The sequence below is a fragment of the Erythrolamprus reginae genome, chromosome Z (assembly GCF_031021105.1).
Source record: "Erythrolamprus reginae isolate rEryReg1 chromosome Z, rEryReg1.hap1, whole genome shotgun sequence".
NCBI lineage: Eukaryota > Metazoa > Chordata > Lepidosauria > Squamata > Dipsadidae > Erythrolamprus > Erythrolamprus reginae.
The window spans coordinates 139,762,624-139,774,636 of NC_091963.1; the positions used below are offsets into that span (position 1 = coordinate 139,762,624).

The 12,013-nt window shown below is 37.9% G+C and overlaps 2 protein-coding genes across 2 annotated transcripts in view; one reads left to right on the forward strand and one right to left on the reverse strand.

Annotated features, from left to right (window-relative positions):
* The window catches only part of LOC139152928 (uncharacterized), a 45,414-nt gene extending 44,117 nt beyond the window's left edge, over positions 1-1,297 (reverse strand). Inside the window, exon 1 of the mRNA XM_070726362.1 lies at positions 1,179-1,297. The gene's annotated coding sequence lies outside the window, so the exon portion shown is untranslated. The remainder of the gene's footprint in view (positions 1-1,178) is intronic.
* A 6,455-nt stretch (positions 1,298-7,752) lies between these two features.
* CCNB1IP1 (cyclin B1 interacting protein 1) lies at positions 7,753-10,897 on the forward strand. The gene is made up of 3 exons (XM_070726363.1): positions 7,753-8,198; positions 9,099-9,432; positions 10,363-10,897. Exons 1-3 carry the CDS (start codon positions 7,902-7,904, stop codon positions 10,560-10,562), a joined length of 831 nt encoding a protein of 276 aa, XP_070582464.1. The 5' UTR covers positions 7,753-7,901; the 3' UTR covers positions 10,563-10,897.
* The last annotated feature ends 1,116 nt before the right edge of the window (positions 10,898-12,013 follow it).

The window sequence follows — 12,013 nt, forward strand, 5'->3', positions numbered from 1 at the left end:
CTAAACTATACTTCTGATTTATTGATTTTAGCTTTCTTCAGTAAGCAGCTCAGGCATATACACCAGAAGCATTAAGTCAGACTTACTGATGTGGAAACAGCATTTCATAATGATGGTGATTTAAATTTCCCATTGCAATCAACATCAAGCAACCATTGCTCAGTAAGTAACTACTAGAGAACCTCAGATTTGCCTTTTGGGGCATTAATTATTCCACAACTGGGGTGTTTCAAATCCAAAAATGGAAAGATATGATAGGTTAATAAAAGTGTGTGGTATTATTTATTTATTTATTTATTTATTGTATTTCTATGTCACCCCTCTCCGAGGACTATTTTCCCTTCCAGTGTGCCTTCAGATTTAAGCTTCCCAACCATTTCCCAACAAATTGAAGAATCTTTGAAGTAACCCACTGCTGAATAAAACTTGACCTCCATAGCTACATTTCAAAAAACGTCAGACAAAAACAAGACATTTGCTTCAAACTTTAACCCAATCCACAAATTCACCTAGGACCTTAACCTAATACACATCAGCCAAATGCCTTTTTAAAAATGAGTGTTTTTTAATTTTTAATGAACCTATTCAGCCCGAGTGTTGCTCTCTGTGTTGAAACCCAGCCTTTATGTGGATGCTACAAGATCATGCAACTTTTTGAAATCTCACTAGGGGTGTCAGTAGCCCCCAATGTGGCAATGGCCATTCTCTAACTTTACAAAATATTATACCCTCACTTGATAGACAGGTTCATGGTTGACTGAGAACCATAATTCTCCCCAATTTTTGAGTTTGCACAACATCTTTTGTTAGAACAGGTTTGGCTTAATCATTGTTTAAACCCAGCCTATTTTTATTTTTTTTTTTATTATTATTATTATTATTATTATTATTATTATTATTATTATTATTATTATTATTTGCAGGAGCGAGGGGACAGAGATATCATTTTTACCAACCAAGCCACAACATCCTATCACATTCATGCAGTCAACAAAATTAAACTTTTCCTAGGATCAAGAGACAATAAAGTGGTAGGATGTTTTCCCAGTTAAGTTCTTAAATCTGACTTTCAAACATTCAAAGCAAAGAAATACCTTACATTGGGAATAAACAGAGCTACTTCTGCTAAATATAATTTCTTTTTTCCTCCTTTTAAAAAAGTAATTAATTCAACTTACGTTTCCATCGGGTCTCTATGTTTCGCCTAAGATGCACTCCATCCTTAGTCCCCCCAGACTGTGTGTTGATAACAATCAAGCAACATAATTTCTTAAAGTGTAATGCAGCTGTGAAGGTCTTTCACTTTCTATTCTTCCAATCCAGGCTAAAGTTTCATGATGGGTTGAGATTTTTTTTGTATCTTAAAGGAGTGGCCTCTTTTTATTGGGTTGTGACTAAAGAGGAAATGCCAAAAATTAATAAATAAAGGGGAAAATATCTCCTTGCTCAAAAGCACATTAACTTTGCACACTTTCAAAAATATGAAGTTGAAATGTATTTGCAGAGTGATAAACAAATGGGATAAGGGCAACATCCACAAAACAAGTGGTCAGGTTTAATTTTTAAAATTATTTTGTAATATTTTCTGGTGAAGAGAATATTTGTGTGTGACAGGATGTTAGGACTAGGTGGGTAAAAATAATTATTTTTAATCAGTTCAGTTCTGGAGACTTCACCTACAAAAAAGATATTGATATAATTGAACGGGTCCAAAGACGGGCTACAAAAATGGTGGAGGGTCTTAAGCATAAAACTTATCAGGAAAACTTAATGAATTCAATCTGTATAGTCTGGAGGACAGAAGGGAAAGTGTGGACATGATCAAAACATTTAAATACGTTAAAAGATTAAATAAAGTTCAGGAGGGAAGTGTTTTTAATAGGAAAGTGAACACAAGAACAAGGGGTCACAATCGGAGGTTGGTTGGGGGAAAGCTCAGAAGCAACATGAGAAAATATTATTTTACTGAAAGAGTAGGAGATGCTTGGAACAAACTTCCAGCAGACGTGGTTGGTTAAACCACAGTAACTGAATTTAAACATGCCTGGGATAAACATATATCCATCCTAAGATAAAATACAGTAAATAGTATAAGGGCAGACTAGATGGACCATGAGGTCTTTTTCTGCCGTCAATCTTCTATGTTTCTATGTTTCTATTTCCCCCTGCTCCTCAAAAATAATGAGGCTATGAGGAAACTTCTTATCATTATAGATAGTCCTTGACTTATGACCACCATTGGGATCAGAATTTTTGTCACTAAGCAACGCGATCATTAAGTGAGTCATCAAATGACCCTGTTTTACAACCATTTTTGGTGCAGTTGATAAATAACTCCAGATTCCCAATTGATGTCCAAAGCCAGATGGGAAGATTAGCGAATCTCAATCAGTGACTACAAGATTCTGTCACTGGTCATAAATGTGAATCAGTTGCCAAATGCCCAAATTGCAATCACGTGGCTGCAAGGGGAGCGCAATATTTTTAAAAATCAATTTTTTAAATTTAAATTTGATTTTTTTTTATTTTTATCAATTTTTCTTTTTAAGATATATTAATAATTTGGTTTATTCAGCATGAAATGAAGCTTAGCGATGTAGCATGGGGCTGTATATTCTGCAATATTTAATTTTTTTGGTAAACTCATTCAATGAATCCAAGCTCTGCGAGCTAAATAGGAAAACTTCATTTTGTTTGCAAATAATTACATTAAACATTTCTAACCAGCGTCAAGAAGGAGTCCTGACTTTAAAGGAGCGCCTGGTTTTTTCAGATCCATCATGGCAGCACCTGTTAGTGGACATCCACTCACCTGCTGTGGGCCACGTCCCTCACCCTGTTGTGTCACTGCTGCATCACCAGTTGTCCCATTAAAATAAAATTGTGCCTACCATCCCTGCCCTACTGTCCTATTGTCTTCTATCATTATCATTACTTCTCTAATGTTTTATTTATACAAATTACCATCCTATAATTGACAAATATATAAAAACAAACAGACAGACAGTAGCTTTGTTGGTTGAGGAAGGGCAAAATCAAGCTGCGCAGGGTAGGGAAGAGGTAGAACAAGAGGGAGGGGGTTCAGCTGAAGTCCAAGACCCACCACCACCTCATCCTCAGGAATGAAAGGAAGAATGCAGAAGAGGTAGAACCTGGGTTGCATGGCTGATGAGGAAGGAAAGGGCTCCGGTTCGCTTCACAAGGCATACCTGCGGATGGAGTTTAAAGGAGAGGCAGTTGGAAGGGGCATGTTTGTCGGGAACAAACGGTGAATTCATCTGCTGTTGAGAATTTGGCCTGCTTCTTCCTGTCTAAATTGTCCATGCTACCCTCTAATTATCTTATCTTTCTGGAATTATTTTTCCCATCTGGGACTCATTATCTTGCGCTGTAGGAGTAATGGATTGCAGCCATTCTGTTTACGGTGTTTGGACTGGACTATCTGCAGGTTTATGAGACAGCTTTTCTCCAGGCTGGAGAATAAAAGGGACATTGGCTGGAGAATAAAAGGGACATTGGGGGCAAACTTGGTGCCAATATAAGAACTCATACCAGTTCTTTGGGTGTGTTACCTTCGTGCCACGCCCCATATCATCACACACAGGTCTGCCTCTCCACTATTGTATGTACCCAGCTCACCAGGATGGGAAGGCAGGGTATGTTGCAAATCCCTTCAAAAAAGGGCCTTCTCAGTAGTAGCTCCTTCTCTCCAAAGTATGAATTGTTTCCCACCTGACATCAAGATATCAAGGTCAGCAACCCATAACTTTTCATTGGTGAAGACGAAGCTGATTAAATAGTTGATTTAATTGCGTCTGCTATTCTTGGGTGGAGATTAGGAGTTTTTATATTGTGTATTTTTAATGTTGTAAGTCATCTGGAATTATCTATGTGTGAATTGGGAGGCCATATAATTTTGTTAAATAAACACACACACAGACACACACACATATGCATAGAGGTTTGCCAACATTGTTTGCAATTGCAAATCCCACATGATCAATCGAAAAACTTATCTCTCCTTATAGACACCGATTATCTGCCCGGATTTAGAAGACCTCTGACCCTCCTGTTTTCATTAAAAGCTTATTTTCCTTTATTTTTAGCTGAGTATTCATTTCCTGGTCAAGCAGGCACAGTATCAAAAGCAGGGCGTCACTTCACTAAACCACAAGCATGCAACACTCAGTATTCAAAGAATTTAAACAGAATGCCCAGAAATCTAATTCTCATCAGTGGCTACAAGTCTTTGAAGAAGAACAACTAATGTTGTCCATCTTTTGTAATCATTAACATTTATCTTTATTCAAATAGAAACTTTAGAATAAGATACAGGTTTGTTTTGGACATTTGCACAGGATCTATTGCTTCCTGAAACCCTTGTCTCTGATCTATCCCTAAATACCACAGTTCCTACACTGCTACAGAGCTCCTGACTATGACATCGCACATGCAAAAAAATTATCAGTACTACTAACATGGGCTACCCACTGCCCACCCCATCATCATCCTCAGAGACCTCAACCTACCACATATTAACTGGACTTTAAATGAATGTAGCACCGAACCTATCCATTTATTATTTATTTGTTTCTACCTTGGTTTTTCTTGAAAAGGTACCAATACCACCGTTTAGATATTTTTTTCTGTATAATAACCTTTGAGATAAGTTGAGCCAACACAGGTATATATATTCTGTTGGAGACCGAAATAGCACTATCCTAGTCTCCCTTAATTTTAAAATTTCAGCTAAAAACATTTGATACATACATACATACACACACACACACACATACATACATACATACACACACATATATATATAAATCACATGTTTTTGCTGAATTCATAAAATTAAGGGAGACTAGGATAGCGCTATTTCGGTCTCCAACAGAATATATATATGTATCACATGGGTTTTTTGCTGAATTTTTAAAATTAAAGGAGACTAGGATAGCACCATTTCGGCTTTGTTCTGGCCTCATCAGCTAGCTACACCCTTACTGGGATTTGATCCGGCAGCTTCTGGCTATATGCATAATTGTGAGGAAAAACTATGGAATTAGGATTCGGAATAAGATTTCACAAACTATATGTTGTTCAAAAAGTGTCAATATTTATTGTCAATATTTAACACAGCAAGATTAACTTAGAAATCAATGCAAATAAGGGATTATATCTTAGCTGTCAGTATAGACAGGAGTTATGTTTGGTTTGTATGTGTGTGTGTGTGCGTGTGTGATGTTAGTTGTATTGTTTGTAAAGTTTGTGTTTTATTTTCTTTTTTTATATTGTTTTCAAATGTAAATAAATGTAATAAAGATTTATATTAAAAATAATCTATAAAATTTATAACTGTGACCATAATATATAAGATTTATAGTTGCAAACCAAATTTCCCTATTCTTTACAGATTATTAAACAAAATGCAGGCAGGGACTAAGAGTGGCTCCCAAGGAGGAAGAAGGACGAGACTTGAGCACCTGCCATTTCCTGGTCTCCTTTTCCCACCTTTTCCACACACTTCCTACATACATATTACTGCTTTTTTTCTAAAGATAGAGACTTCCCCTTCAAGACTCCTATCTCCATGGCAACCTAATCGTGCCTGTAAAAACACATACCCAAAACACTTGCAGGGCTCAACTCTGGGCCTACAAGAATAGGCCCGTTTTACAAGATGGCTGAGTGTTAAAAACCGCTTTTGGTCTAGGCGCTGCTCCGTCTTAAGCTCCGCTGGGCCACGCTGGAGGATCCCAAATGGTCTCCTTATCTATTTCTGGCAAAGCTGTGCCTCTTTGCTTTCTCTTGCATACATTTTCATCCTCCTTGCCCTCATATTAAGACAGGAGTCTTGAGTAGCAGCCTCCTTTTAAATGGGTAAAATAAAAATAAATGAAACATTTTAAAAAACGTGGCTCTTGAAAATTAGGGTTGATATGAAGGAAAATAACAGGGATACACACACACATCCCTGTTATTTTATATATATTCTGTCAGGCATAAATCTACAAAAATAGCATATGTCTCAAATTGGCCTCAAATTGGCACATGAGAATAGTGCACTTTGTAGAGGGATTACCTGGCTTGTTGGTCCTTAGGTTGTTACAGACCTGGCTAAAATGGCAAGCATTTTCCAGTGTTTTTAAAGCTGAATGCATTTTCCTCACTTATTAATGAAAAGAAGAATTGACTATTAATATTACGAATGTCATAATTTCCTAGTTACTCAAATCTCTCTGTTCTAAGCCTCTAAACTGTTTAGAGAAAATGCTCCATAAAGCCATGGTTTATTATATTGCAAGGCTTTATTTATTTATAATAATAACTGCTGTTTTTGAGGACTTTTAGGAAAGGTTGGCAAAAATAATAACAAAGAGGCTCAAGTATTCCAAAGTGGTAAACCATGACAATCAAATGGATATTCCATGTTCAGAAGCAGTATGCTGCTAGTGTAGTCAGGGTACTGCTTCTGTATTGCTGCCTGTGCACTTGTTTGGATGAATTATCCATAGTGACAAAGTTTAGCCCTTTTAATCAATAATGAGGTGGAGAGACAGTTGGGAAGTTGGTGAAGGGTTAGGGAATTAAAGAGATGTAATTGGTGCCTTAAAACTCTGCAAAGTTTAAAAAACATTGTCCCTCATTTTAAAGATTCCATAACAAAGGGGTAGAGATAAGTGTGGGTGGGAGGGCATAAGGTTCATATGAGCTGTGGTGGCCTAATGGTTAGAATGCAGTATTGCAGGCTAATTTTGCTGGTTGCCAGCAGTTCAATTCTCAAGGGCTCAAAGTTGACTCAGCCTTCAATCCTTCCAAGGTCGGTAAAACGAGGACACAGATTGTTGGGGGCAACAGGCTGACTCTGTAAACTGCTTAGGGAGTGCTATAAAGCACAGTACAACACTTTATATGTCTGTGCTATTGCTATCTTAGCCATACTTTTGGTGCCTTGGTTTGAAGTATCTCTTTGTTTATTTCTGTTTTCACCAAAATTATTCTTTCAGATATATGATCAGCTATTATGGCCAAATTGCTTGGGAATGGCAAAAACAGTACTTCAATAGAATTTGAAAAGCAACTGAGTGAGTTTGAGGCTGGTTGTTTTGCTTCATTTATTTTGTTTGATCTACCATATCAATTTATAATTCTTTGATTGTTCAAATATTGCAAATTTATTACCTTTATTATGCTGCCTTTATTATCCCTTTATAAGGGATGCTATAAAATATAGTTCAGAAACATGTGCTCTCTGCTCTTGTACTGTGATAACAAATGTGTTTGCATTTGAAGGAAAAGGGGAAAATGATTTTAAGCCCTTCTGAATACCAGCTCTGAGTATTATTTTTCTTAATTCAGGTCTGTGCCGAGGCTAAACCAGTGATGACGGACCTATGGCATGGGTGTCACAGGTGGCACATGGAGCCATATCTGCTGGCACGCAAGGTCGTTGCCCTAGCTCAGCTCCAATGTGCAAGTGTGTGTCGGTCAGCTGGTTTTTGACTCACAGAGGTTCTGAGAGGGCGTTTTGGGCTTCCAGGGAGTTTCCAGGGGGATGGGGAGGGCATTTTTACCCACCTCCGGCTTCAGGGAAGCCTTTGGAGCCTGGCCTGGCAAAACGCGAGCCAACTGGGCCTACCAAAAGTTGGGAAATGGGCCATTTCCAGCCTCCACAGGGCGTGGAAAGCTGTTTTCGTCCTCCCCAAGCATTGAATTATGGGTGTGGGCATTTGCACATATGCAATAGCGCGTGGCCACGCTTTAACTGGGCTAAACCATATAAGAAATCTAAAAATATTGACAGCAATATTTCCCCCCTGTTAATGTGATACTGTATAATGAATGCTATGTAACTGTTCCACAGGAATCCTTTGAGATACATTTGCCTTGGCTGCAGCAATATGTCTATCTGTGAAGATATGCTTCGTTGCAATTATCATAAATGCCGAGTCAAGCTTTCAGGCTATGCCTGGGTTACGGCCTGCTCACATATCTTCTGTGACCAACATGGCAGTGGAGAGTTCAGTCAATCGCCAGTAGTCTGTCCAGCTTGTACCAATGCCCTGTCTGGCAAATTGGATATTGTTCGAACAGAGCTCAATCCTTCCGAAGAATATAAAGCTATGGCATTAGCTGGGTTGCGCCCAGAAATTATTCTGGATATCAGTTCCAGGGCTTTGGCTTTCTGGACATATCAGGTAAATTGTATCCAGTAATGGCAGTTTGAGTTGGAAAGAATTCTTTACTTAAAAAGGTGCTGGGTACCTGCTAGGGATATTTAGTCTGAATGCTTTCATGATCTTTATTGCTTTTAAAGATTTTCAATATTTTTAATTGCAATTCACAAACACAGATACACACTTTTGTTTTTGACTGTTAACCAAGCAGAGTCATTGACTAAAATAGGTGGCTATAGAAATGGGTGGGAGAGAGGGGGAGAGAGAGAGAGAGGGAGGGAGGGAGAGAGAGGGGATTGAGAATTTCCATAGACACATAAAATGCTGTATTGAATGACAAAAGTAATTTTATTCAAATTTGCCAAAGACTTACTCCTTTCTAAAAGTAGTCCTTGACTTACAAATTTAGTGTTCAAAATTACAACAGCACAGAAAAAGTGGCTTGTTTTTTTTTTTTCACGGTTACAATCTTCGTAGCATCCTGTGAACATGTGATCAAAATCCAGATGCTTAGCAGCTGGATCATATTAATTATTGATTGTTCCTTTATACTGCTGTAAAATGCTCTGAGTCCCATGGGATTGGGCGACATATACATTTAAATAACAAACAAACAAACAAACAGACAGACAGACAGACAAACAACAAACAATCAAATAAATAAATAAAATTTTATGACCATTGCCATTTCCCAGGATCATGTAATTCCCTTTTGTGATCATCTGACAAGCAAAATCAATGGGGAAGCAAAATTCATCTAAATACAATGTTACTCACTTAACAACTGCAGTGATTCACTTAGCAACTATGGCAAGAAAGGTCATAAAATGGGGGCAAACTTGTTTAACCGATGTCCCACTTTGGGCTCAATTGTGGTCATAAGTCCAGGTATACCTGTATTTATTCTTTATATCCATGTAGGTCCATCAAGAGCGTTTGTATCAAGAATATACCTACAGCAAAGCAGAGGGCCATCTGAAACAGATGGAGAAAGTCTACAACCAGCAACTGCAGAGCAAAGATATGAAGCTGACATCTATGAAGAGTGAAGTCTCTTCCTTAAAGAAAATGTTGGAGGACTACAAAAAGAAATTCACCGAGCTATCGGAAAAACTCATGGAGCGCAATCGTCAGTATCAAAAACTGCAGGGCTTGTATGACAACCTGAGATTACGGAATATTGCTCTGGCCAATCAAGAGGCAGGCCAAGAGCCTCCCATGATGCCTCCACCTGCTGTCTTTGGTTTCCCTCCGGGTAAGAATGGCAACTTTTATTATGATTGTTCAGAAGCACTTCATGAGCTGCAGTGGCACAGTAGTTAGAGTGCAGTACTGCAGGCTACTTCTGCTGCCTGCAGGCTGGCTGGCTGGCTGCCATTTGGCAGTTCAAATTTCACCAGGCCCAAGGTTGACTCAGTCTCGAGATGGGTAAAATTTGGCCCCAAATTGCTGGGGCAATATGCTAACTCTCTAAACTGTTTAGAGAGAACTGTAAAACACTGTGAAGTGGTATATACATATAAGTCTGTGATGGCGAACCTATGGCGTGCGTGCCACACAGCTGGCACACAGAGCCCTCTCTGCAGGCATGTGAGCCGTGGCCCAGCTCAGCTCCACTGAACATGTGCGCTTGTGCCTCCCACTAGCCAGCTGGTTTTTGCAATGTGCAGGGGGCGGGGCACATATGGGAGGCATGCATGTGCAGGGATCACACGTGCATGCATGAGGGGCAGACATGCATGCATGTGGGGGCAGGGGAAGTGCGGGGTGTTTGGACAGCCCTCCAGCCACTTTTGGTTCCAGGCAGCTGCAGGGAGGCCTACTAAGCCCCAAACAGGGCATGTGAGGGTACAGTATTATTTTCAATCTAAGCTAGTTTTAAACAATCTGAATAATAAGTGTTTCCAGAATAAATATGCTACCAATTGATATTTTTATATTTTCTCTTATGGTCCAAATTGCTTTGAGAATTTAATTTAAATTGGATAATTGGGAAAAAAAATTCAGTAACTTTTCCCATGTATTATAGTTCTGGCCTTTATTATGGGTGTGTTACAGTAGCTCTGCCCACCAAACTGGTAGCACAGGGTTTTAGAACCCACTACTGCCGTGTATGTAGTTAACACTGCCATTTTTAAAAAACTTTTTTTTCTCTAATACCATGTCTTTCACTCACATGTTCTAGATAATGCTGCCAAGCTCTCTAGGAGCACTACACCTATCCAGGATCACCGTGGTGAAGGGGACTTCCATTTCAAACCCTTCTTTATCTCCTCTCCACCCATGAGCAAGTCTGCCAACGACTTCTTTTCCTTTGCCTCTCAGGACAATGATTTGAAACACAACACAGGAAGCAACAGAGCTTTTAAAATTAAGAGAAAGTAAATCCTAATGTGCATTTCAAATTTAATTGCAGAACCGTCTGAAAACCCACTTCTGTATTTACGGGCCCAAGGTTTCAAACTAAACAAAAACTCAACATTTGAAACCAGATTTTCATTACATCAGTGAATGTCAAATATTTTCAAAGCCATGTCATATGTTAAAGCAAGAGAAGGACATTTTGCAAAGTCAATATTTTAGATAATATACTGAGTTACTCTAGTTTAAATGTATATATTACATATAATATTACATGTAATATTCTTGTCATTGTTGTGTCACATAGCAACCTCTTTGTAAACACAATAGTTCCGACACATTCTCAGTGATTTAATTAGCATGCATTATGATTCAGTTTCATTAGTGCTCAAATTGCTTATTCTAACAAATGTGTTATGTTTTAAAAATTGATGACTCTAACATATTAAAGTAGCATGTTTTCTTTTATGAGCATGTAAATATTATTTGCAAGGATTTGTTTCTTTTGATCATTTCTACTTGTAAATAAAATATATATGGAAGGAATAATATTACCTGCATGTATACATTTCCATTGGTATAAACATCTGTGGATATCCTTTTTGTGATTAAGTGGTTGTCTGGTCATCAAAAAACAATCCCCCCTCCTCCTCCTTTACTCCTTGCATGTTGAGGGAGAATCCTTTTATTGATTACTTTAAATAGATCTAAATTATGAAGGCTGTGTTGCTTCAAGTACTTCATCTGTTTGATAAATCAGATCATTGGATTACAATCGTCCATATGATTTTCTCTATAATAATAATAATTTAATAATAATTTATTAGACTTGTATGCCGCCCCTCTTCGGAGACTCAGGGCTGTTGAATTGTAACATGTAGAATATCCCAAATGAGTCTTACATTATTAATAATTATTAAATCAATTTATTTTAATGGGTTTATGGTAAATGCAGATCTTGAACTCACTGTATTTCATTACATCACTTTTTACTTAGACTTCTAGAATCACCTTGATCAAAGGAAAGTTTAGATGGGACAAAATGGATTTAAAAAAGCATTTACTGTTTAAAATGAAATCTCACAAGAATGCACACGGACATGGAGACATAGACAGTGAGATAATGTATTTATATATTTGTATCTTGCCTTTATTATTTTAGAAACAACTCCAAATGGTGAACATGTATATTTATTTGCATTCCAACTGTATTAATTGAAGGGGTTATTAAATAACCTTCTTGTTCAAGCAGGATACCCTATACCACTTCAGAGAAATAACTAACTGTTCAAGCCCATTTTAAAAACCTCATTAATTTTCTTTAAAAGAATTTTCAGAGTTGGTCCATTCAAACTGGCAAGGTTGCGAAACACTGATCTAAGCAGTGAGAAAAACCCTGGAGAAGTATATGAGCTCCAATGTTGGAAGTTTTAAAGAAGAGATTGGACAACAATTTGTCAGAAACGGTATAGGGC